The sequence below is a fragment of the Artibeus jamaicensis genome, unplaced genomic scaffold (genome assembly GCF_021234435.1).
Source record: "Artibeus jamaicensis isolate MK-2021 breed Jamaican fruit bat unplaced genomic scaffold, CSHL_Jam_final contig_240, whole genome shotgun sequence".
Classification (NCBI taxonomy): domain Eukaryota; kingdom Metazoa; phylum Chordata; class Mammalia; order Chiroptera; family Phyllostomidae; genus Artibeus; species Artibeus jamaicensis.
The window spans coordinates 20,046,579-20,072,703 of NW_026521506.1; the positions used below are offsets into that span (position 1 = coordinate 20,046,579).

Consider the following 26,125-nt stretch of genomic DNA (forward strand, 5'->3'; position numbering starts at 1 on the left):
TCAAAAAAGGCCAGAACCACATGATTTCATGGGAGAATTATACCTAGCATTAAATGACACCAACCCTTCTAAAACTCTTCTGAAGAGTGGAAGAAGAGGCAATACTACTACTAAAGGTATTCTATGAACCCTAAAACCATTACCAGAAAAGCACACAAGGAAATACAACTACAGATGAATATCCTCAATAAATTTTGAAGTAAATGTCTTCAACAAAATACTGTCAAATCAAATTCAACAGTACATTAAAATGATCATATGCCATGACCAAATTCAATTTATCCTTCAGATTCAGATACATGATGAGGTCTGTCTGGAAAAAGTCCAGCCATTGTTAATGTAATGAGAATGGTTTGTGCGACACTGATGTAACCTGGCAGCCAAAGAGAGTGAACTGGAATGCACATGCACGAACAATGATGACTTCACTGTACTAGTCAGTGGAGGAGGTAGATGTTGAATGACCATGCAGCTGTCACATTCAAAACATCTAAGCAAGTACAGCCATGAACCTGCATCAAATTTTCCATTAAGATTGAACATTCCTCCACGGAAATTATTCAAATGATTCAGAAGGCTGCAGCTATGGGCAAATGGTGATTGGCAGCTTCATCATAATAATGTGCCTGCTCGCACATTACATCTCATGCAGAATTTTTTGGTGAAACATGAAATCACACAGATGACTCAGCTCCCCTAAAGTTCAGATTTGGCACCCTGTGAATTCTGGCTTTTCTCAGAACTAAAATCACCTTTGAAAGGGAAGAGATTCCACACTGTCAGTAAGATCCAGGAAAGTACAACGGGGCAGCTGATGGTGACTGGGGGAACTGTGTGAGGTCCCAGGGTGCCTACTTTGAAGGGGACTGAGGCGAATTGTCCTATGTACAATGTTTCTCGTATCTTGTATTTTCTTCAATAAATGTCTCAATTTTTCATATTATATGCTGGATACCTTCTGGACAGATCACACACACACACACACACACACACATGAAGAAAACCTATACGATCATCTCAATTGATGCAGAAAAAGCAATTGGTACAATTCAACACCCTTTTCATGATAAAAACACTCAATAACCTAGGAAGAGAAGGAAATGTCCCCAACATAGTAAAACCCACATATGAAAAGCCTACAGCTAATATACTCAATGGGGAAATACTTTTTCTCCCAAAGCTTTTCCTCTAAGACCAGGAACAAAAAGCTAGGATGTCTACTCCCAGCACTACTATTTCACATTGTACTGGAAAGTCTAGCAAGAGTAATTAGAAAAATAACAAATAAAAGGCACACAATACAAACTGGAAAAGAAGTAAAAATATCCTGGCTTGCAAATGAGATATTATAGGTTAAAAACCCCGAAGAGTCCACAAAGAATGTTAGAATTAGTAAACAAATTCAGCAAAGTTGCAGGATATCAAATCAGCACTCAAATATCAACTGTATTTTTTTAAATTTATTTATTTTTATAAAGATTTTATTTATTTATTTTTAGAGACAGGAAGGGAAGGAGAAAGAGAGGGAGAGAAACATCAGTGTGTGCCTGTCATGCACCCACTACTGGGGACCTAGCCTGCAACCCAGGCATGTGCCCTGACCGGGATTTGAACCAGTGACCCTTTGGTTCACAGGCCCGTGCTCAATCCACTGGGCTACACCAGCCAGGGCTCAACTGCGTTTTTATATACTAACAAAGACCAATCCCTAAAGAAAATTAAGAAAACCCATTTACAATACCGTCAAAAGGAACAGAACACTTAGGAATAAACTTAACCAAAACAGGTAAAGACTTGTACATTGAAAACTATAAAGTACTGCTAAAAGAAATCAAAGATAACAAAAATACATGAAAAGATATTTCATGCTTGTGTATTAAAAAACCTAATATAAAAATGCCTATAATATCCAAAGCAATGTGCAATGGAATTCCTATGAAAATGCCATTTTCATAGGAATTGTATTAGTTCCATGGCATTTTTTTGCAGAAATAGAAAAAAAATCCTGAAATTCATATGAAATTTCAAGGGACAATGCCCCCATCCCCAAATAGCCAAAACAATCTTAAAAAAACTTGGTTGCCTCACATTCCCAAATTTCAAAACACACTATTAAGAACAGTAATTAAGATGGGTGGTTCTGGTGTAAAGACAGATATATAGACCAATGAATAGACACCTGAATAAAACCTTGCATATATGGCCAAATGATTTGCAGCAAGGGTGTGAACATTATGCAATAGGCAAAGGACAGTCTTTAACATATATTGCTGGAAAAACTGGATATCGCCATGGGAAAAAAATGAAATGGGACTATTACCTTACACTGTATACAAAAATTACCCAAAAATAAGTTAAAGAACTAAATGTGAGATTTCAATCTATCAGACTCCTAGAAGAACATGAGGGAACAGATTCAGGATATTGGATTTAATGATTTCTTGGATAGAACACCAAAAGCACAGGAAAACATCAGTGTTAGAAATGCAAATACATGGAACCTAAAAATCTCTTACCAAAGGACACTATCAACAAATTAAAAAGACAACCTATGAAATGGGAGAACATATTTGCAAATCATCTGTCTGATAAAGGGTTAATAGTCAGAATATATAAGGAGCTTCTATAACTCAACAACAAGCAGCCAGATTAACAATGGGCACATGGCCCTGGCTGGTGTGCCTCACTGGACTGAGTGCCGGCTTGCAAATAAAAGGGTCACTGGTTTGATTCCCAGGCAGGACACATGCCTGGGTTGTGAGCCAGGCCCCCAGTAGGGGGGCGCACAAGAGGCACCCCCTGCTGTTTCTCTTCCTCTTTTTCTCTCTCCCTCCCCCTCTCTAAAATGGATATAAATAAAATGTTTTTAAAAATGGGCTAAGGACTTGAATAGAAACTTCTCCAAAGACAACAAATGGCCAATAAGTACATGAAAAGATGCTCAATATCACTAATCATTAGGGAAATGCAAATTAAATCCAAAATGAGATATCCTCTAACACCCATCGGAAGGGTCATTGTCAAAAAAGAAAATAACAATTCTTGGAAATGATGTCAAGAAGTTGAAACCCTGTGCACTCTAGGTGCAAACATACAATTGTGCATCTATTGTGGAAAACTGTATGGAAGCGCCTCAAAAAATCAAAAATGGAATGACTATATGATCCAAAAAATCTACTTCTGGGTAAATATCTAACCTAATTTAGAGCAGGATATTTTTTTAAAAATATTTATTAAAAAATTTTCAATTAGTTTATTTTCAGTGTTACTTTGTATTAGTTTCAGGTGTACAGCATAGTGGTTAGACAATTATATACTTTACAAAGCATTCCTCCAATATTTCCAGTACATACCTGGCACCATACAGTTATTACAACATTAATGACTATATTCCTATGCCGTACTCTACATCCCTGTGACTGTTTTGTAAATAGCAATTCGTGCTTCTTAATTCCATCACCTCTTTTATCCAGTCCCCCAATCTCCCTCCTCTCTGGTAACTACCAGTAAGTACACTCTCTATGTCTGTGAGGAGTCCGTTTCAATATTGTTTCTTCATTTATAGTGTTCTTCAGATTTCATATGGAAGTGAAATCATAGGTATTTGTCTTCCCTGACTTTTTGCACTGAGCATAATACCCTCTAGGTCTACCCACGCTGTCGCAAATATAAGATTTTGTTCTTTTCTATGTCCAAGTAGTAATCCATTATATATATGTACTACTGTTGTTTTTTATCTACTGGTCTACTGATGAACATCTGGCTTGCTTCCAAATCCTGGCTATTGTAAATAATGCTGCAATGAACATAGTCAAATTAGTGTTTTAAGTTTCTTTGGATACATGCCCAGAAGTGGAATCACTGAGTCATAAGGCAGCTCCATTTTCAATTTCTTAAGGAAAGTTTATACTGTTTTTCATAGTGGATGCAACAACTGCATTCCCACCAAGATTGTGGGAGAGTTCCCTTTTCTCCACATCCTCACCAGCACTTGATATTTACTGATTTACTGATGATGGCCATTCTGACAGGTGTGAGGTGATGATACCACAACTGTCTTATCCACTTGTCTATTGATGGGCACTTGGGTTGCTTCCGTATCTTGTCAAAGCAGGATCTTGAAGAGTTACTTATACATGTGTGTTCATAACAGCATTATTCACATAGCCAAGGGGCGGAAGCAACCCAACTGTCCATCAATAAATGAACGGATAAGGGAAATGTGCTATTCACATACAATAAAAAATTATGTAGTCTTAAAAAGAAACTCCTATCATACGCTATCCTGTGAATAAAGCCTGAAGACATGCTAAGTAAAATAAGCCAGTCACAAAAGGACAAATACTGTATGATCCTACTTATAGGAAGTGTCTCTCTAATATAATCAGTCATGAAAACAGAAAATAGAAAGGTGTTTATGAAGGGCTGGAGGCAGGGGGAATTAGTGTCCAGTGGGTACAAAAAAGCTCCTTTTCCATATGAATGGACAGTCTTGGCTCACGCTTCATAACTTCCTAAATCATCTCAAACAAGCAACACCCAGCCTCAGTGAGCCTCAGGTCCAGCACTAGCAGCTGTCAGCCTAGATTCACAGCTTGGCTTTGCCTGGAATCTCCAAGCCCAGCACAAGGAGCAGCCATCTCAGATTGTTCTATAGCTCAGGAAGGGTGGCACCAGGCAAAACACAGGTTCAGGAGGACCCTGGCCTGCACCACCCAGGAAACCACAGAGACTGTGCACCCAGGGGACAGCTACAGGCCACACTGGGGCACCACCACCCTGCCTCTGCACAGCTGATCCTCCATGAGGGCAGAAGTTGGTGGTCAATGGTCACAGCCAATTCTTGCAGCTGACTGGCTTGGGTAAGGCCCTCCCATTGATCTGCCGACAGCAATCATGGCTGGACTACAAGAGGGTATACTCGGCCCACAGAGAGGGCGCACCTCGAGTACCCAGCTTGGGTGATAGGGCAGGCTGTGCCACTGGACCCTACAGGACACCTACTATATTAGACCATACTACCAAGAGAGGGAGTCATAACAGCTCTACCTAATACATAGAAACAAACACAGGGAGGCTGCTAAAATGAGACAAAGAAACATGGCCCAAATGAAAGAATAGAAGAAAACTCCAGAGAAAGAGCTAAACAAAATGGAAATAAGCAATCTATCAGATGCAGACTTCAAAATAATGGTTATTAGGATGTTCAAGGAACTTAGTGAGGACCTCAACAGAATAGATGTAGTCAGAAATGAAGGATACATTAATTGAAATAAAGAACAATTTATAGGGAAATAACAGTAGAGTGGATGAAGCCAAGAATCAAATAAATGATTTGGAACATAAGGAAGCAAGAAACAACTAATGAGAACAACAAGAAATAAAGAATCCAAAAAAAAAAAATGAGGATAGTGCAAGCAGCCTCTGGGACAACTTCAAGTGGTCCAACATTCTCATCCCAAAGTGCCAGAAGGAGAATAGAAAGAATAAGGAATTGGAAATCTATTTGAAAAAATAACGAATGAAAATTTCCCTAATATGGTGAAGGGCATAGACATGCAAGTCTAGGAAGCACAGAGAGTCCCAAATAAGATGGATGTAGACACATCATAATTAAAATGTCAAAAGTTAAACATAAAGACAGAATCATTAAAGCAGCAAGGGAAAAGCAGTTAGTTACCTACAGGAGAGTTCGCATAAGACTGTCAGATGATGTCTCAAAAGAAACTCTGAAGTCTTGAAGGGACTGGCAAATATTCAAAGTCATGACAACCAGGGACCTACATCCAAGATTGTTCTACCCAGCAAAGATATCATTTAGAATGGAAAGGCAGATAAAGAGCTTCCCAGACAAGAAAAAACTAAAGGAGTTCATCATCACCAAACCATTATTATATGAAATGTTAAAGGGACTTATTTTTTTAAAGATTTTATTTATTTATCTTTAGAGGGGAAGGGAAGGAGAGAGGAAGAGAAACATCAATGTATGGTTGCCTTTCATGCGTCCCCTGCTGGGAACTGGCCTGCAACCCCAGTATGTGCCCTGACTGGGAATCGAACTGCGATTGTCTGGTTCGCAGGCCCGAGCTCAATCCACTGAGCTACACCAGCCAGGGCTTAAAGGGACTTATTTAAGAAAAAGAAGATGAAAACTATAAACAATAAAATGGCAATAAATACATCTCTATCAACAACTGAATCTAAAAAACTAAGCAAACACAAAGAATAGAGTCAGAAGCATGGATACAAAGAACATTTTGATGGTTGCCAGATGGGACGAGGGTGTGGGGGAGTGGGTGAAGAGGTGAGGGGATTAAGAAGTACAAGTAGGTAGTTACAGAACAGCCATGGGGATGTAAGGTACAGCATAGGAAATAGAGTAGCCAAAGAACTTATACGAACAATGGTGTGGGGATTGCCAGGGGGAGTTGGGGGTGCTGGGTGGAGGGGGGCAAAGGGGGAGAAATTGGGACAACTGTCATTGCATAGTCAATAAAGTATAATTTAAAAAATAAAAATACTAAAATAAAACTGTTGGCAGCAAAAGTATTATTTCATGTAGACAAGTTTGAAATCTTACTGACAAGAATCTTGAGTAATAATAAACATTGATTAGTTTCAATAAAAACTAAAATGCCTGAGATAGTAAAAAATAATAACAACTTTGGAACTCTTATGCATTGCTGGTAGAATGTAAAATGGTAAGGTGCTATGGAAAACAATTTGTAGTTCATGAAAAAGTTAAACATAGAATTACTGTTATCACCTAGCAAGTCTACTCCTAGGTATATACCCCAAAGAATTGAGAACAGGTGTACAAACAAAAACTTATATGAAATATTCATACCAGCAATATTCCTAATAGCCAACAGATGAAAAAAAGCCAAATTTCCAAGAACTGGTAAATGGATAAACAGACTGTGGTATAGCCACACAATGTAATGTTATTCAGCTGTAAAAACTAATGAAGAATTAATACATGCTACAACATGATCACTCTCAGGAACATTAAATTAAATGAGAAAGCAGCCAAAAAAGGCTGCTGAGTGTATTATTTCTTTTATATAAAATATCTAAAATAGGTAAATCCATAGAGACGGAAAGAAGATTAGTGGTTGCCAGCGCCTGGGGAAGGGAGGAATGTGGCATGACTGCTTAATGGCTTATAGGAGTTTTGGGGGGTGATGAAAATGCTCTGGAACTAGACAGTGTTGATGGTTGCACAACACTGAGAATGTACTAAATGCCACTGAATTAACTGTTCATTTTTAAAAGGTGTGTTTACACCACAATAAGAAAGAATGGGCTACAGAAATTAATACCTTGATTTTTTCACTCTCTTTTCTAACTCGCTTTGCATTTTCAATAATGTAAACAGTTTTCTTGTTGACTTCATTGTCAGCTCTGTGTCTCAGCCAATCCTCATATCCCTAGAAGGATAAAAAAACAAAACAAAACCCTATGTCAAGCTCACATAATGAAGTTATTAATTTCTATAATCCCCTACATGAGCTGCCAGCAGATACTTACAATTATAGTATTTATTTCAATTCATAATTATAAAGAGACAACACTGTACACTTTTATAGAATAACTAAGATAGGCTTTCCAAATGACCCTTAAGTAAATACCTTTATTGTATTAAAAGATTTCTTCATTCTATATTTTAACTAGTAATGAAAACAGGCATTAGAGCCTTAATATTCTTCAACTGTGAAGGACAATGATCCATCCTTCTAATTTTACTCTTATTTAAGGTAATGTTGTTTCCACTTTTGAATTTGAAGAAAATTTTTTCTGGATGGTATTTTCTTACAGACTTAACGACAAATACTATATTTTGCCGTGTATAATGCACTCCTGTGCATAATGTGGACCCATGTTTTTGTATGCATTATACATGGGATTATTATGCCCATTATTATACCCATGGTATGTAATCATTATACCCATGTATATGCCCTGGCTGGTGTGGCTCAGTGGATTGAGCACCAGCCTGATAACCAAAGGGTTGCTGTTTCAATTCCCAGTCAGAGCACATGTCTGGGTTGTAGTCCAGGTCAGGTCCCCAGTAGGAGGCGTGCGAGAGGGAACCACACATTGATGTTTCTCTTTCTCCCTTCCCCTCTGTCTAAAATAAATAAATAAAATCTTTTTAAAAAAGCATGTATAATCATTATTTTTAGCACATCCTTATTTTTCACTAAAAATTTTGGGCATAAAAGTATACATTATACAAGGCAAAATATGGTATTCTTCTGTAGTAGACTACTAGAATGATTATCTCTGAGGAAAGTAAATTCTCCCAGGGACAGAATAGAAAAGGCAAGCTAGGATTATTTTGGCAGAGAATCTACGATTTGTTTTAGAGATCAACAGGGAAACTTCTACACTGACTTAGTGATAGAAGAATATAAATTGGTGTTCATTTTTTAGAATTAAAGGTAATCAGGGGAAAGTCTAATGGCTCATTTTTCTTTCAGCTTTTTGTCTGAAGTATATTTAAGGAAAAAGAACCAAGGAAGGAGGCTATTCATTTGTTTTGGAACAACCTTCTCTCCTTGTTTTTAATATCACTTCCCTTTTTTCTTTATAATATGTCTGTACCTTTTCAGATATAACTGTTTAAAGAATCCTTTGATCACTTCCCCCCCTCTTTCTCAATTTCTACATTCATTCCTATTCTGTCACTCTTTATGACAAGGCAAGGCTATCACTTCAGTGAGAAGAGAAAGACCCTAACACAAATTAGTACTGAGAATCAAATGAATCAGTAAGAGCTTTTGAAATCATACAGGCAATTTTGTGAAGTAGCAATTGTATGATATTAAAGAAAATAATCCTAATAGCCTAAGGGAAAGAACATTCCAAAAGTCTTCATTTAGCAACCAAGAACTCGATAAAATATTCTTGTAGTTTCTGTTAGGCACGATAGAAGACCAGATAACCCCAAGAGGAAAGGAATGTTGTTCTGAATACTGTTAAGGAGACCTTTATTTGGAAGTTGAGACACTGTTAAAAGCACTTTGATAAGTACTGTCTAAAAGGTACTATCATATGAAATGCTCAAAATATTTCAAAGACATTGTAACCATGCAGGAATTTCATTTCTTTAGTATAACCTTTTTTCCTTTCTTTTCTTTTAATTCAAACTGGCCTCATCCGGCACCCTGTCTCACCTGCCTCCTTCTCTGCTCCATGACCACTCCCTTAAGCATTAAGCCCTCAGGACAATGAAGTTCTGATCAGTATCAAATTTTCTCAGGAACAAAGCATCAGGTCTGTTGACCACAGAGACAGTTTCGGTCAAACTAGGGATAACATCTAGGCCTCGGCTGTGTTTCAGCTCCAGGCCCAGAAATGCAGCAAAACCAGACCACACAATGCCACGGCTGCATCTGGACCGGCTGTGCCGTTCACGTACCCCTACCCTAGTGCTGACCACTCAGTAGAGGTCACAACCCTGACTCCCTTAGTCACCATGACAAATGATTTCTCCCCAATATAACCTGACCCTTGGAAGCCATGGGGGAGCCAGGTCTTTGAGCATTAGCTCACCTGTGACTCTGGACATGGGCTACTATCTAAAAATAAACCCTTACCTTTCTTGCCGCAGGCAGGCAAATGGATACCTTTAGCGTCTTTAGTCCCTTAATAACATCAGCATTACAAACTGGCAGTTGTCAGCTTTGACAAGAAACAATAAAAGTCTCTACCCACCATCCCCTTCAGCATCCTCAGGAAAGACAAAAAGATTAAAATATTTATGCTCTTGAGTTCTCTGCTATAGACAAACAAACAAACAAACAAACAAAAAAAGCCCACTAGAATGGAAATTTTTGTGACAGACATACTGAAATGAAAAAATTAATGCACATTAAAAATCTGCCTCCCATTTCCTGACTAAGCTATACCTTCCACCTAGTCTTTCTTTATGAGTTACACTGCCACACACAAATATTGAGGAGGAATGGAGCAAGAAAATTGAGCATGTACTTTACAATCATTTTAACAGGTTTTCAACAGGAACCAAATGTAAGTTAAATCCATCAGAGACAATGCCCACTCTATATACATTTGGAAAAAAAGACCTTTGACAATGAAATTTAAACCAGACAGGAATAAAATACAAGCAAAATTGTAAATAAATTTACCTGCTTGATGGCTGTAACAGCTATAACAAAGAAAAGTGGAAGTCCACTGGTAACTGGGCTGGTTGGTGTGTCTACTGTGACCTAAGTAGAGACATTAAATTGAAAGTAAAATGAAAATAAGCTAATAACTTACATGTAGCACTTACTTTGCTGCAAAAGTTTCAGCCAGAATGCAGACAAAACACATTCTGGTAGCAGGAGGAATGTTAATTTTCATGAAAACAAAAGCAATCCAGACAGCAGTTAGTTTAAGAAAATAGTTCTAAATCAGGCTGAGTTTTCATCCCAGCTTGGATTAACCCCTATACTGAAATACACCCATTCTCATTGACCACCTACTTTTTGAGCAGCCTCTGCGCTATTATCAGCCAGGCTCTAGAGATGCTGCTTTAAACAGATGGAGAAAAATTCCCTGACCTCATATAGCTGGCGGCTTAAAGGGAAAACCGGGCACTAAACAAATGATGCATTGGGATCTGAAGAATAAACAGAAGTTAACTGGATGAAAGAGGGTTTGCTTTCCAGAAACAGTAAACAGTGTATACAATGTCCCCACAGTGGGAGGGAGTGGGGCACAGGTTAAGGAAACACAGGAAGCCAGTAGCAAAACAGTGTGGTGTGAGATGGGGCTAGAGAGGGAGATGGGCCAGACCAAGCAGACTCTCTACACGGGAATTCATTCTGTTTTTAAAGTTAATTAATTAGTTAGTTTATTTATTTATTTATTGACAAAGGGGAAGGGAGAGTGGGAGAGAAACAACGTGTGGTTGCCTCTTACGTGTCCCCTACTGGGAATGTGGCCTGTGCCCTGACTGGGAATCGAACCAGTGACCCTTTGGTTCTCAGTCCAGTGCTCAACCCACTCAGCCACACCAATCAGAGATAGAATTCATTCTTTATCCCAACAGTGGAATAAACAACAGTGGGAAATAATTGAAGCTTCTACACAGGGAGAGGTCACATGAAGAGAACTACCCTTTGAAAATATTCTCACTGCTTTGTGGAAATGAAAATGAAAGAGAATGAGAGTGGAGGCAGGGAGTCTATTTAGGAGGCTACTGCTCTGATCTAAATAAAAGATGATGGCTTAAATGAGGGGAGTAGCAGCAGACATGGAAATATGTTCCAGAGATATTTAGGAGGCAAAAATGGCAGGAATGGTAAGGAATTTCTCATGAGGGGTGATTAAAGATGTCTTCCAAGCATCTGGTTAACACAGCTGGTGGGTGCTGTCATCAGTCACTGAAATAGAAGAGAGTACAAAAGAACTAGATCTCATCTGAGGGACAGAGGGCCATGAGCTCCATCTGCCCTCACAATTCACTGAGTCTCATCTCTAACCCCCATTCAATCCTGCCCCTGCCACACATGCTATGTTGCAGACATAGGCTTTGACATGGCTCTGTGCCTTGATGAACAGACTGAAATACCACTAACAGTCTCTAATCCTTCAAGGCTTAGTTCAGAAATCATCTACTCTTTGAAGCTTTTTCTAGCTCCTCTTGGGTAGAAAAAAATCACAACTTCCACCATATCCCCATAGCATTTTGCTCATGCTATTTTTATCACTTTTACTACATTAAATTAAGTGAATACATAACTGTTTTTGGCTATACCCTAAAGGATAGAAAAGCTGTATCGTGATCTCCATTGCATCTGCTTAAAGTCTTTGTTGTCTGGACTACTGAATGGCATTTAATAGGTGCTTGGTATATGCTCACTGAATTGAACTGAAATCGCTGCATGCCAAGTGGAATGACTGTTTGAATATAATCCTCTATGCAGTTTATTTTATACTGTTCTGTAAGACATCTTACCACGAATGGAGAGGAGCTCCTTTTCAAATACCCTATCATTCAAGATTGAAACTGGCTCTTTCCCATATCACCACCCAGATTGGTTTTAAGAAGTAGGGCTAAATTCAATTATAGCACCATTTACTCAAAGACTTAAAGTGAATAAACAGAAGCACTTAACATCAACAAGGTATTTGAGCAATTGCACTGGATGTTTCTCCTTCATTTAAACAAAATGAAGTGAGAGAAAAAAAAGTACTTGCAATGTAGTAAAATTTTCAGGAGGTGATTTTGGTTAAGGGAATGCTTTTAATAGCTTATAGACTTAAAAATGGAAGATGCAATTTAAAACATCTAAATACCAAGCTTTCCCCCTTAAAGTAAATGAATGAAGAACAAAACTGATAATCAGGAAGATGAGTGATAAATGTTCAATTAGGCTGAAACTAGTGCTTAAAAAAGGCAACTAGTAACCTATTTTCAATTTAATATACACCATTGTGTTTAATAGTATCCCGTACATGAGTTTCTGGCATGAACAAAGATATAAAATCCATGCAAGTTTTTTTTAAAAAGAGTCTCAACAAATTTTCTAGAGAAAATGATACTTTAGAAATATATAAAATAGTATTAATTTAAAAATATAATTAATATTACAACTCTAAGAAGTATTATTAGAGAAGAAGATGGCAGCAGAGGAGGATGGAGAAGATTCCTTTTCCCTCCACACATGGGAGAAAAACCTGGCTGATCGGGGGAAGAACACAGCAAATAGCCAACAGTGCCCTAGCATATAGGAAAATAGGAGTCCATAAATTGTAGTGGACACTGAAAGACCAGACAGTGAGGAGATGGCTGCAGGTCAATAAGGTCCACACAACCAGTGCAGAGGCCATGCCAGGTACCAGGGTCCCTGGCCGGGTCTGCTGTGGACTCTTTGGGAGCTGAGGGATGGCAACGGGGTCCCTGGGGGAGAGCTGGGTCATCAGCTCCCTCCCTACCCAGCTGGGTAAGGTTGGAAAAACACCAGGAGAGACTTGTTTGCTTGAAGTGTCGGAGAGGAATGGGCACTAGGAGGCAAATGTGAGGGCCTTGATCACCTGTGGAGTCTGTGGTCACCGGCTTGGGAGAATTGAGAGTCACCCTTGCGTACCCCCTTAGCACTGGGAAAGGTTCGAGCCCAAGCCTGAGGGACCAGGGAAGCCTGGCCGGTGTGCGCACTCACGTGCCTGCACCCGCACCCCAGCCCACGGTGGTAACTCCCAGGGAAAGACTTCTCTGAAGAGGACCTGGATTCCCTGAGTGGGGCACTGGGGGGAGGCGCTGGTCCGGATCTTGGGAGAGTGCTCCTGAGACTGGCTGAGTACACTGAGAATGAAGAAAAGCTACACCAATCACCCCTCCACCTGCTGCAGCCAGTGAAACCAGAAAAACTGGTTTGGCCGGCTGGAAACCAACAAGAGGTGCTTTTTTTGTTTGTTTGTTTGTTTGTTATTATTTTATTAAAGTAATCTTTTATTTTTTTAACTTTATTATTATTTTATCTTTCAACACTTCTTCCCTCCCTTTCCCTCTTTCTTGTTTTATTCCTTCTTCCTTTCTTTCCAAACTTATCACTTTTTCCTCCCTTCTGCTGCCTTCCCCACCCCCACAAGTGAGACAAAAAACTTGGAACTGCAAAAAGACCAGAGCTGGACCCAAAGAGGGGGCATCCCAACAGTAGACACAGAGAGACAAACTTCACTTTGCTATAGCAGAGAAACTACAAGTTACTGCTGCATATTTGTATTATTTTGTTCCTTATTCTTACATCTTTTATTTTAATAGTATCTTTGTATTCCTCCTCTTTCAGTATAGTCTTATTTGCCTTGGCTGGATATATTGTATCATTTGATAGGTTCCCTGTCCCCTCATTCATACTGTATTGCCAATTTACTGTCCTTTACTTCCCCTTGCTCCATTAGCACACTATTGAAGGTCCATTGCTCCCTATTCTTGGTATCTCTTAGATTCTGTCATATGATTGTTGCTCTAATATTATTGTAAATAATAGTTGTTCCATACTATTGTAAATACTACACAACACCCCTCCCACATCTTAGCCCACTTCATTGTTTCCAGAAGCATAATACTGTAGTAAATAACTCAATTCTCTCACACAATACACCTATTTACTATCCTTTCCTCTCACCTTACCTCACAATCTGACCTCCCACAACCTCACTGCTTTTAGATCCAACTCACAAACCTTCCCTCCCCAACAAGAGCCTTACCTCCTTTCCATCCTTTCTAAAAAGTGGCTAGTTGGGTTGAAAATTACAGTTATCACTATACATACCAAAAGGAATTCCACTCTCTTCTCTACCAGCTGCTACTCTAAATAGAATAGAATACTCTCCTACTGTAATAAACCATTTTGCGTTCCCCTCCAACTGATCACACACAAAAAGGGTTGGTGGAAGCAGTGAACACCAGGATGCCCACCGAAAGAGGAAACCCAACAACAAAGGAACCACCAAGAGATAGCAACAGAAAAAGGTGAAGGAGAGTGTGAAAACCACACAAACCTCAATCCCAAGATCTATCTGGAAAAACAACTAAACAGTGGAGAAACTACCCAGGGAAAACAACTAAACAAGAGCAAAAGAGAACCCTCAAAACCTTGTACACACAGAAAAACTAGCTTAAACACAACGGGCCCTCACCAGCACAGTAAATTAAACTGGGTGGTGGAAAGAGGGACCATCAGTTCGCCAGCTGGTGGGAAGGAACCACAAAAGAAAGAAGCCCAAACAACCAAAACCCAAAGACAAACTCAGAGCCAACTTAAAGGACAGCCCGAGAACAGTGAGCTTGGAAGATCAAAGACACTACACCACTGAATCTCCCAGGTATTATATCACAGAAGTTCACACCATAGAAGCAGGGAGCCAGAACAAATCAATTTAAAAAGCTGAAGCTAACAAGAACAGTCTCACGAACAATGGGAAGACAAAAAAAACAATCCCCGAATGAAAGGAAAGTAGGAAGCTTCAGAAAGAATGCTAAATCAAATAGAGGCAACTCAACTATCAGTTACTGAGTTCAAAGCAATGCGTATTGGGAAGCTCAATGAGCTCACAGCAAAATACCAGAAATTACAGAAAAACTACAATGAACTCACTGAAAACTATATCAGCAAGAAAAAGGAAACAGAAACTATCAGCAATGGCCAAGAGGAAATGAAGAATACAATTTCTGAGCTGAAGAACACAGTGGAAGGAATCAAAAACAGGATCAATGAAGCAGAAGATCGGATCAGTGAGCTGGAGGACAAAGTAGACAAAAACACCCAGAAAAAGCAAGAAAAGGAAAAGAGGCTCAGAAAGAATGAAGAGGGATTAAGAGAAATGCAAGACAACATGAGACATAATAATATCCAAATAATAGGGATACCAGAAGGAGAAGAAGAAGAGCAAAGGACAGAAAATCTATTTGAAACAGAAATAATGGAAAACTTCCCAAATTTGATGAGAGAAAAACTCACACAAATCCATGAAACACAGAGTCCCAATCAAGAGGAACCCAAAGAGGCCCACTTCAAGACACATCATCATTAAAATGGCAAAATTCCAAGACAAAGAGAATCTTAAAGGTAGCAAGGGAGAAAAAGGAGGTAAAAAACAAGGGAGCCCCAATAAGGTCAGCTATTGACTTCCCAATGGAAACACTCCAAGCAAGAAGAGAATGGAAAGAAATATTCCAAGTAATGAGTACCAAAGGCTTACAACCAAGGCTACTTTACCCAGCAAGGCTCTCAATCAAGATAGAAGGCCAAATAAAGAGCTTCCAAGACAAAAGAAGTCTAAAAGAATACACCTCCACCAAACCAGCTCTGCAAGAGATGCTAAAGGGACTGCTCTAAGAAAAGGAAGAAAAAAAAGAGAGAGACAGAGAGGAACACAAGTACAAAAATGGTAATAAATAAGTACATATCAATAATAACCTTAAACATAAGTGGATTAAATGCTCCACTGAAAAGACATAGAATATCTGAATGGATAAGAAAGCATGACCCACACATTTGCTGCCTACCAGAGACCCACCTCAGGACAAAAGACCTACAAAGACTAAAAGTGAAGGGCTGGAAACAAATTTTCCAAGCAAATAGACACGAAACAAAAGCCGGGGTAGCAATACTTATATCAGACCAAATAGACTTCAAAAAAAGGGCCATAAAGAGAGACTTGGAAGGTCACCTCATAATACTCAAGGGAAGAATCCACCAAGAATAGACATTGTAAATATATATGCACCCAACATAGGAGCACCCAAATATATCAAGAAAATCTTAGAGGACTTCAAGAAAGATATTGACAGCAACACAATAATAGTAGGGGATTTTAATACCCCACTATGAAAAATGGACAGGTCTTCCAAACAAAGTATCAACAAAGACATTGTGACACTCAATGATGCCCTAGATGAAATGGACTTAACTGATATATATAGAGCCCTTCTCCCCAAAGAAGCTAAATACACATTCTTTTAAAATGCACATGGAACATTCTCAAAGACAGACCACATGATAGGACACAAAACCAGCATCAACAAATTTAAGAAAACTGAAATCATCCCAAGCATTTTCTCTGACCACAAGGGACTGAAATTGGAAATCAACCTCAAGGGAAAAAACCCAAAACACCCAAAACCATGGAGATTGAATAGCAAGCTACTAAATAATGAATGGGTCAAGAATGAAATTAGGGAAGAAATCAAAAAGTTTCTGGAAACAAATGAAAATGAACTCACGACAACCCAAAACTTATGGGACACAGCTAAGGCAGTCCTGAGAGGGAAGTTTATGGCAATACAGGCCTACCTGAAAAAGATAGAAACATTTCAAACAGACAACCTAGCCCTATGTCTACAAGAACTCAAGGAACAACAACAAAGACAGCCCAGAACAAGTAGAAGAAGGAAATAACCAAGACCAGAGCAGGATTAAATGCCATTGAGACGAAAAGCACAATTCTAAGAATCAATGAATCCAGGAACTGGTTTTCTGAAAAGATAAACAGAATAGACAAGACTTTAAGCAGGCTCATCAAGAAAAGAAGAGGACCCAAATAAACACAATCAGAAATGAAAGAGGAGAGATTACAACTGACGCCACAGAAATACAAAGGATTCTAAGAAATTACTATAAAGAACTGTATGCCAAGAAATTTTAAAACTTAGGTAAAATGGACAGATTTCTAGAAAAATATAATCTTCCAAAACTTAATGAAGAAGCAGAAAGCCTGAATAGACCAATAACAGCAAATGAAACTGAAGCAGTAATCAAAAAACCTCCAGGCACACAAAAGCCCTGGACCAGATGGTTTCATAGGAGAATTCTACAAAGCATTTAAGGAAGAGCTATAACCCCTATTCTTCACAGACTATTGCAAAAAATCCAAAAGGATGGAAAACTCCCAAACTTTTTATGAAGCCAGCATCATCCTAATTCCAAAACCTGATAAAGACACAACAAAGAAAGAAAACTTAAGGCCAATATCACTGATGAACATACACGCTAAATCCTCAACAAAATATTGGCAAATCACATCCAACAACATATCAAAAAGATCATACACCATGACCAAGTGAGATTCATCCCAGGGATGCAAGGATGGTTCAACATTCACAAATCAGTAAATGTAATTCATCACATAAACAAAAGCAAAGACAAAAATCACATGATCATATTAATAGATGTGGGAAAAGCTTTTGATAAGGTACAACACCCATTTATGATAAAAACACTCAGCAAAGTGGGAATAGAGGGAGCATTCCTCAATATAATAAAGGCCATATATGAGAGACCTACAGCCAACATCATACTCAATGGGCAAAAACTAAAAGCTTTTCCACTAAGATCAGGAAGAAGACAAGGTTGTCCACTCTCACCACTTCTATTCAATATAGTATTGGTAGTTTTAGCCACAGTGATCAGACAAGAAAAGGAAATAAAAGGCATCCAAATTGGAAAGTAGGAAACAAAACTGTCACTGTTTGTAGATGACAAGATAGTGTACATGGAAAATCCTATAGACTCTACCCCAAAACTGCTTGACCTAATAAATGAATCTGGCAAAACAGCAGGATACAAAATCAACATCCAGAAATCAAAAGCATTTTTGTATACCAACAATGAAACAGCAGAAGCAAAAATCCCATTGGAAATAGCAAAAAGAAAAATAAAATACCTAGGAATAAATCTAACCAAGGAGGTAAAAAACCAACTACACAACACCGAATAAAGAAATCAAGGAAGGCACAACAAATGGAAACATATACCATGTTCATGGATTGGAAGAATTAATATCATCAAAATGTCCATACTACCCAAAGCAATTTACAGATTCAATGCAATACCTATTAAAGTACCAATGGCATATTTCACAGATATAGAACAAACACTACAAAAATTTATATGGAACCACTAACGACCCCGAATAGCAGCTGCAATTTTGAGAAAGAAGAACAAAGTAGGAGGGATCACAATATCTGATACCAAACTGTATTACAAGGCCACTGTATTCAAAACAGCCTGGTACTAGCATAAAAATAGGCACATAGACCAATGGAACAGAACAGAGAGCCAGGAAATAAACCCAAATCTCTATGGCCAATTAATATTCGACAAAGGGGGCAGCAACATAAAAGGTACTAATAAAAGCATCTTCAACAAATGGTGTTGGGAGAACTGGACAGCTACGTGCAAAAAAATGAAACTCGAGCACCAACTTACACTATACACGAAAATAAATTTAAGGTGGATAAAAGACTTAAATATAAGCTGTGACACCATTAAAGTCCTAGAGGAGAACATTGGCAGGAAAATCTCAGATATTTCACCCAGCAACATTTTTAGTGATATGTCTCCTAGCGCCAGGGACATAAAGGAAAGAATAAACAAATGGGATCTCATCAAAATAAAAAGCTTCTGCATGGCTAAAGAAAACAGTATTAAAATAAAAAGAGAACAAACTGTATGGGAAAACCTATTTGCCAATGATACCTCAGACAAGGGTTTAATCTCCAAAATATACAAAGAACTTACACGACTCCAGTCCAGGAAGACAAGCAACCCAATTAAAAAGTGGGCAAAGGACTTGAACAGACACTTCTCCAAGGAGGACATACAGAAGATCCAGAAACACATGAAAAGATGCTCAATATCACTAGCTATCAGAGAGATGCAAATTAAAACCACAATGAGATACCACTTTACACCAGTCAGAATGGTCATCATAAACAAAGCAACAAACAAGTGTTGTAGAGGTTGTGGAGAAAAGCGGACCCTAATGCATTTTTGGAGGGATTGCAGACTGGTACAACCACTATGGAAAACAGTATGGAATTTCCTCAGAAAACTAAACATGGACCTGCCTTTTGACCCAGCAACTCCACTGCTCGGATTATATCCTAAGAACCCTGAAACACCAATCCAAAAGAACCTATGTACCCCAGTGTTTATAGCAGCACAATTTACAATAGCCAAGAGCTGGAAGCAACCTAGGTGCCCATCAGGACATGAATGGATCCAAAAATCATGGTACATATACACAATGGAATTGTATGCAGCAGAAAGAAAGAAGCAGTTCCTACCCTTTGCAACAGCATGGATGGAACTGGAAAGCATTATGCTGAGTGAAATAAGCCAGGCGGTGAAAGACAAATACCATATGATCTCACCTTCAATAGGAAGCTAAATAACAAAACAAACAAGCAAGCAAAATATAACCAAAGACACTGAAATAGAGAACAGGGTGGCAGGGACCAGAGGGGAGAAGGGAGGGAATTTCAGGGGAAAAAGGGGAAGGATTTACAGGAACAAATATAAAGGGCACATGCACAACAACTAAGGGGGGAGGAAATGGGAAGGAGGTGGGGAGCACTGGGGGGGTTGGCTGGGATGGGAGTAAAAGACAGAAAACTGTACTTGAACAACAATTAAATAAATTTTAAAAAAGTAAAAAGAGAAATAAACATCTATCTTTTGGATTAAAAAAAATTTTAAAGTATTTTTACAGTAAGACCTGAAGCATCTTTTTAGTTGCAGGGCATTTTAAGACTAGAAATCCCTTCCAGCCAAGATGGAGGCATGGGTAGACACACATTGGCTCCTAGCACAACCAAAAGAAGGACAACAAGAAGCTTAAAGACAAAAAAACAAACAAACAACCAAAACTGACAGAAAATCAAACTGTGTAGAAGTGTGACAACGAAGAAGTTAAGTAAGAAACATTCATCCAGACTGGCAGGAGGGGTGCAGACAGGCACCTGTGGGAAAAGGACTTGTGGCAAGGCAGTGGCTGGAGGACTGGGGCAGGCGAGGCAGCAGATAGCAAAGCAGGTGGTCCCCCATTTGCGTGTGGATAAGCTGGGAGTAACAACTGGAGAGCAAGACAGAGCTCGCAACTCAGGGTTCCAGTGCAGGGAAATAAAGCCTCAAAACCTCTGAATGAAAAAACCTCTGGGGGTTGAGGTGGCAGGAGAAACTCCAAGCCACACAGGAGAGTTTTTTAGAGACCTACAAGGTCCTCGAACATACACAAAACAACCTCCCCGCCCTGGAATCAGCACCAGAAGGGCCCAAGTTGCTTGTGGGTAGGAGAAGAAGAGAGTGAAAGCTGGCCAAGAGCTGAGCAAGTAGGATTGTTCCCTCTCAGACCCCTCCCCAACATACAGCACCACAAAGCAGCGATGTGGGCTCCCCTGCCCTGGAGAATACCTAAGGCTTTGCCCCTTATTATATAACAGGCATGGCAAGACAAAAAAATATGGCCTAAATGAAAGAACGGGTCAAACGTCCACAAAAAATAAAACTAACAGATGAAGATATAGCCAACCTATGAGATGTAGAATTCAAAACCCTGGTAATCAGGATGCTCACAGAATTGGTGAATATGGTCACAAAATAGAGGAAGAAGTAAAGGCTATGAAAAGTGAAATAAAGGAAAATGTACAAGGAAACAATAGTGAAGGGAGGGAAACTGGGACTCAAATCAATGGTTTGGAGAAGGAAGAAATAAACATTCGACATGAACAGAATGAAGAAACAAGAATACAAACAAATGAGGAGAGGCTTAGGAACATCTGGGACAACTTTAAACATTCCAACATCTGAAATCATAGGGGTGCCAGAAGGAGAAGAGCGAGAAATTGAAAACTTATTTGAAAACATAATTAAAGAGAATTTCCCCAATCTGGTAAAGGAAATAGACTTCCAGGAAGTTCAGGAAGCTCAGAGAGTCCCAAAGAAGTTAGACCCAAAGAAACATATACCAAGGCACTCCATAACCACAATACCCGAGATTAAAGAGAAGGAGAGAATCTCAAAAGCAGCAAGAGGAAAGGAGAGAGTTACCTACAAAGGAATCCTTATAATACTGGCAGCTGATTTGTCAAAAATAAATCTGACAGGCAAGAGGGGAGTTAGAAAGTATCCAAAGTCATGAAAGGCAAGGACCTACATCCAAGATAACTCTACCCAGCAAAGCTTTCATTTAGAGTGGAAGGGCAGATCAAGTGCTTCCCAGATAAGGTCAAGTTAAAGGAGTTCATCATCACCAAGCCCTTAGTATTTGAAATGTTAAAGGGACTTATCTAAGAAAGAGAAGGTCAAAAATACAAACAGTAAAATGACAACAACTCACAACTATCAACAACTGAATCTAAATAAAGAAAAACAAAACAAAAATGACCTATGAAACAGATTCACAGACATAAGGATCACATGGAGGGTACCAGTGGGGAGGGGGAGGGGGAAAAATGGAGGAAAAGGCACAGGGAATAAGAGGCATAAATGTTAGGTACAAAATAGATGGGGGGAAGTTAAGAATAGTATGGGAAATGGAGAGGCCAAAGAAATTGTATGCATGACCCATGGACATGAACTAAGGTGGGGGGGGTATAGGGTGGAGGGGAATAAAGTGGAGAAAAAATGGGACAACTGTAAGAGCATAATCAATAATACATATTTTTTAAAAGATTAAGAATAGACTGAAAATTTGTTTGAAGTAATTAAGTTTCTAAAAGTGGAATGCCTATATGTGGAGCTCTTACCTGTACAAGGAAAATGATGAGGAAATAAAAATTTGCAATTCTTCTGAACTGTTCAAACAGATTCTTTGGGAGGAAATTCCAAAGTGTATACTGTAAAGAAGAAAAAAAAACATATTATTGGAAAGCAAGCTAAAAAACCTTAGCAATAATAAGTCATATGGGTCCCAGTTACCCCAACAGTCTGAAAACATGTTAAAACCCAAATATCACACATATGAATAAGCATAATTACAGGTATAGTAAATAAACACTTTCAAGTAATAAAGTTTTCATTTTGACCATTACAACTGGATCTAGTCCCATATGTCTGCTTTCTCTGACATGATTTAAATTAGGTTCCTTGTTCTGTGCTCTCACATCACCCTATACTTCCTCAATTATACTTGTTGCAGTAGATAATTATGTATGTGTGTGCTTTTTAATTAAAATTTCTCCCTCAACAGGCATGAGTTGTATGGGCAGGCTGTTCATCAGTTTTTTCATTCATTACTTTCCCCAACATCTAGCATGCTGTCTGACACAAAGTAGACACTCAATAAAATTAGTTGGATGAATGAATGAACAAATTAATTTCTCTGGCTTAGCTAACCTTCGGAGTCTTTGTTACAATCACAGATATAACTCTGTCCCTATCAGTACCTCTGTGACAACTGAGGTGTACACATAATCCTGGGTCACACAAGGCTTTCACTTTAATTACCAATGTACCATCCTGTGCTCTGGTAACTGGAAATCAGTAAAGGTTTCAATGCTAAATTGTACATGATCAGGAGGAGAAAATTCTTGAGCCAATAGTCAAATCCCATAGACTTTCTCACTGATAATTTAAACTCAAGGACTGGGTCACTAAAAATCACCAGATGTCGGATTTTATAGCTGTCTGGTCTTTATATGAAAGACCAGAAGACAGAAAAAACACGTTCCTTAACCCAAAGCAGTCCATACTAGAGCAGTCCAAAGTATCTCCATAATGTGAAAAAATATCCATTAAATTAAATAAGGTGCATGAGAATTTACAGCTAACCCCTCTTTAAAAACCTTATGAGCTCAAGATTCCCCCAGGAAATACCAAGAAAAATGAAGATGAGCAGAGGGAAACATATTCAGTGATGTAGCTGCATTACAACCAACAGACAACCTACAAAGTTCTTCCTCTGCGGTTCAAAATTCCTCACGGAAGCCCATTCAAAATGAAGTGCACAATTGTGTGTGCCTGGGCATCAGTTAGAAGAAACCCCACACTTTCGTCAGGTTCCCAAGGCAGCTTGTGTCCAAAAATAAAGAAGATCAAAAGCACTGATTCAGTCACACTTTGGAGCTGATGCAGTCCAGATTGGCACCTAACTATCACAACAACAGGCAAATAGCTGAACTTCCGGCTTGTTGACCTTATGTTACATAACTAAAGGATTAAAAAAAAACCCTTGGAATATCACTTTATTTTTTAACTTTTATATTTTATTTATATATTTTTAGCGAGAGGGGAAGGAAGGGAAAAAGAGAGAGAAACATCGATGTGTGAGAGACACATTGATTAGTTGCCTCTTGCATACCCCTAAACGGGGACCTGGCCCACAATCCAGGCATGCACCCTGACTGGGAATCGAACCATTGCCCGTTAAAGTTTGCAGGCCTGCACCCCATCCACTAAGCCATACCAGCCAGGGCTAACTAAAGGGTTTTTAATTAAACAAACATTAGGAACTATTAAGAGTCCTCTCATGGATCTTAACACATAAAAGGAAACATTTGTTGTTATTTCTAGGGCCTCACGGTTCCTTTACCACTTTTCTAACTTCCTTAAGAATGACTTCCTGTAGGAACTATGGTTATTCCCTTTAGAGCAGGGATGTTAAACTCATTTTCACTGGGGGCCACATCAGCCTCATAGTTGCCTTCAAAAGGCTGAAATAATTTTAGGACTGTGTAAATGCAACTACTCCTTAACTGTTAAGGAGTTGAAGTTACATTCAACCCTTTGAAGGCAACCACAAGGCTGAAGTGACCCCCCATGAAAATGGTTTGACACCTCTGCTTTAGAGGAAACTACCAGTATATGCCCTCCTCTTTCCTATCTGAGATCATGAGTTATTATTATGAAGCTCAACAACATGGACAGACCTAGAAAGTATTAATGCTAAGTGAAATAAGTCAGTCAGAGAAAGACAAATACCATACAATTTCACTTACATGTACAATCTAAAGAAAACAAATGAACAAATAAAATGGAAACAAACTCATAGGTGAAGAACATTTTGATAGTTGCCAGATGGGACGGAAGTTGGGAGAATGGGTAAAACACAAGAAAGGATTAAGAAGTACAGATTGGTAGTTACAGAATAGTCATGGGGATGTAAAGGACAGCATAGGGAATATAGTCAATAATATTATAATAAATATGTATGGTGCCAGGTGTGTACTAGATTTATTGGGGTGATCAGTAGTCTTGATCTTAGCCACTACAAACCAAATACAATGTTAGCTCACAGGAAGAAAATGTTTATAGCATTTGTTTCATTAACAATCAGAATGGAGATTATGGAGGGGTCATAAGTAAGTTCCTGATCAAAGAAGTCAGTAAGTATACCTTTTATACTATCTTAACATGCCATTATAAACTTAAAAAAGCAATACCAACATTTAGAACATGTTTAAAAATAGGTTCGATGCCCTGGCCAGTGTGGCTCAGTGAGGTGGAGCATTGTCCCATTAACTGAAAGGTCAGGTTTGATTCCTGGTCAGGGCACATACCTAGGTTACAGGTTCAGTCTCTAGTCAGGATGGGTGTAACTGGTTGATATTTCTCTCTCATATTGATGTTTTCCTGCCCCCTATCTCCAAAATCAATAAACATATCCTCAGGTGAGAGTAAAAAACTAAAATAAATTTTAAAACTGTGTTCTACACAAAAATGCCAGCTTACCAAATCTATATAATGCATTTTACATCTGCTCTATAGTTAACTAAACTGTGGATCAGCCCCTCAAACATTAACCACTTATTAAAGGAAGGGGTTGAAATGAATTAAATCATAGTTTGAGAGTCTATTATTTCAATTTATGCAGAGATAGGCTTTAGAACATTACCTGTTTTTACCTAAGGTCCAAAATTTTTCGGATTTAGCACTAAAATTGGTGACCATGTACTAAGGCTCTAAATAACTTGTTCTACTCTGTCAGTACATCACGTGGGAATGGGAAACAGTTAAAAAGGAACTAGTAACTATTTAAACTAAGTATTAAAGTTAACAGCCAATTGTGAAGGAGCTATCAGAAGGAATACTGACTTTTCTAAGTACTAGAATTTGGATGTGATGGAACAAAATAACTGTATTTTAAGATTAGTTGTAAATAAGCACTCAGTTGTAAATAAGCAGAGCTCTAGCTCGAGTAACTGTTCATTCTGTTTAAATTACTGTATTCATTTGATGATCAGCTCTCCTTATTATAGGCATTAAATACAATTTAGAGCATCATAGCAGTCTACTTTCATTTCTATTGCCAATGCCAAGCAGAAATCTCTTTTTAAGTATCACTCTTTCTACCATAAATTCAGAAGAGCAAAAAGAGTAACCAGGATATTAATGCATTAGGATTTAGTAACTTTAGCTAAAAAGGCACCTTCAAGGAGTTTGATAAGCCTCAAACAAAAAGACATCTGATTAAGTTCTACAGGTGAATCTAATTTTTAAATTATTTATTTATTACTGTTCTATTATACTTGTCCCAATTTCACCCCCCTTGCTCTCCCCTATCCCACGCATTCCCCCCGCCCACCCACCCTTTTGTCCATGTCCATAGGTCCTTTATGTGATTATTTTTATTTTTTAAGTTTATTTTTTTAATTGTTGTTCAAGTACAATTGTCTCCATTTTCCCCCTACCACTGCCATCCCCACTTCTCACCCTTGATCCCACCCCTTCTCCTTGGCTGTGTCCATGTGTCTGTCCCTTGTAAGTGTTCCTGAAACCCTTCCCCCCATTATCCCTTCCTATCTCCCCTCCACTCTATCTGATTTTTAAAATGAGGATAAACACTAGTGTAATTTTAGGCTTGAAACTTTAATACAAGATGTCCTTTT

General features: G+C 38.7%; 1 protein-coding gene across 8 annotated transcripts in view; it reads right to left on the reverse strand.

Annotated features, from left to right (window-relative positions):
- ATP11C (ATPase phospholipid transporting 11C) overlaps positions 1-26,125 on the reverse strand; it is a 197,730-nt gene that overhangs the window by 86,564 nt on the left and 85,041 nt on the right. For all 8 annotated transcript variants that reach the window (XR_008391049.1, XM_053662336.1, XM_053662333.1 and 5 more), the window contains 3 exons: positions 22,046-22,135; positions 10,155-10,235; positions 7,323-7,430 (listed from right to left, as the gene is read on the reverse strand). Coding sequence is in view for 7 of the 8 variants with exons in the window: in XM_053662336.1 (XP_053518311.1) it covers positions 7,323-7,430; positions 10,155-10,235; positions 22,046-22,135 (279 nt within the window). In the remaining variant the exon portion in view is untranslated. The remainder of the gene's footprint in view (positions 1-7,322; positions 7,431-10,154; positions 10,236-22,045; positions 22,136-26,125) is intronic.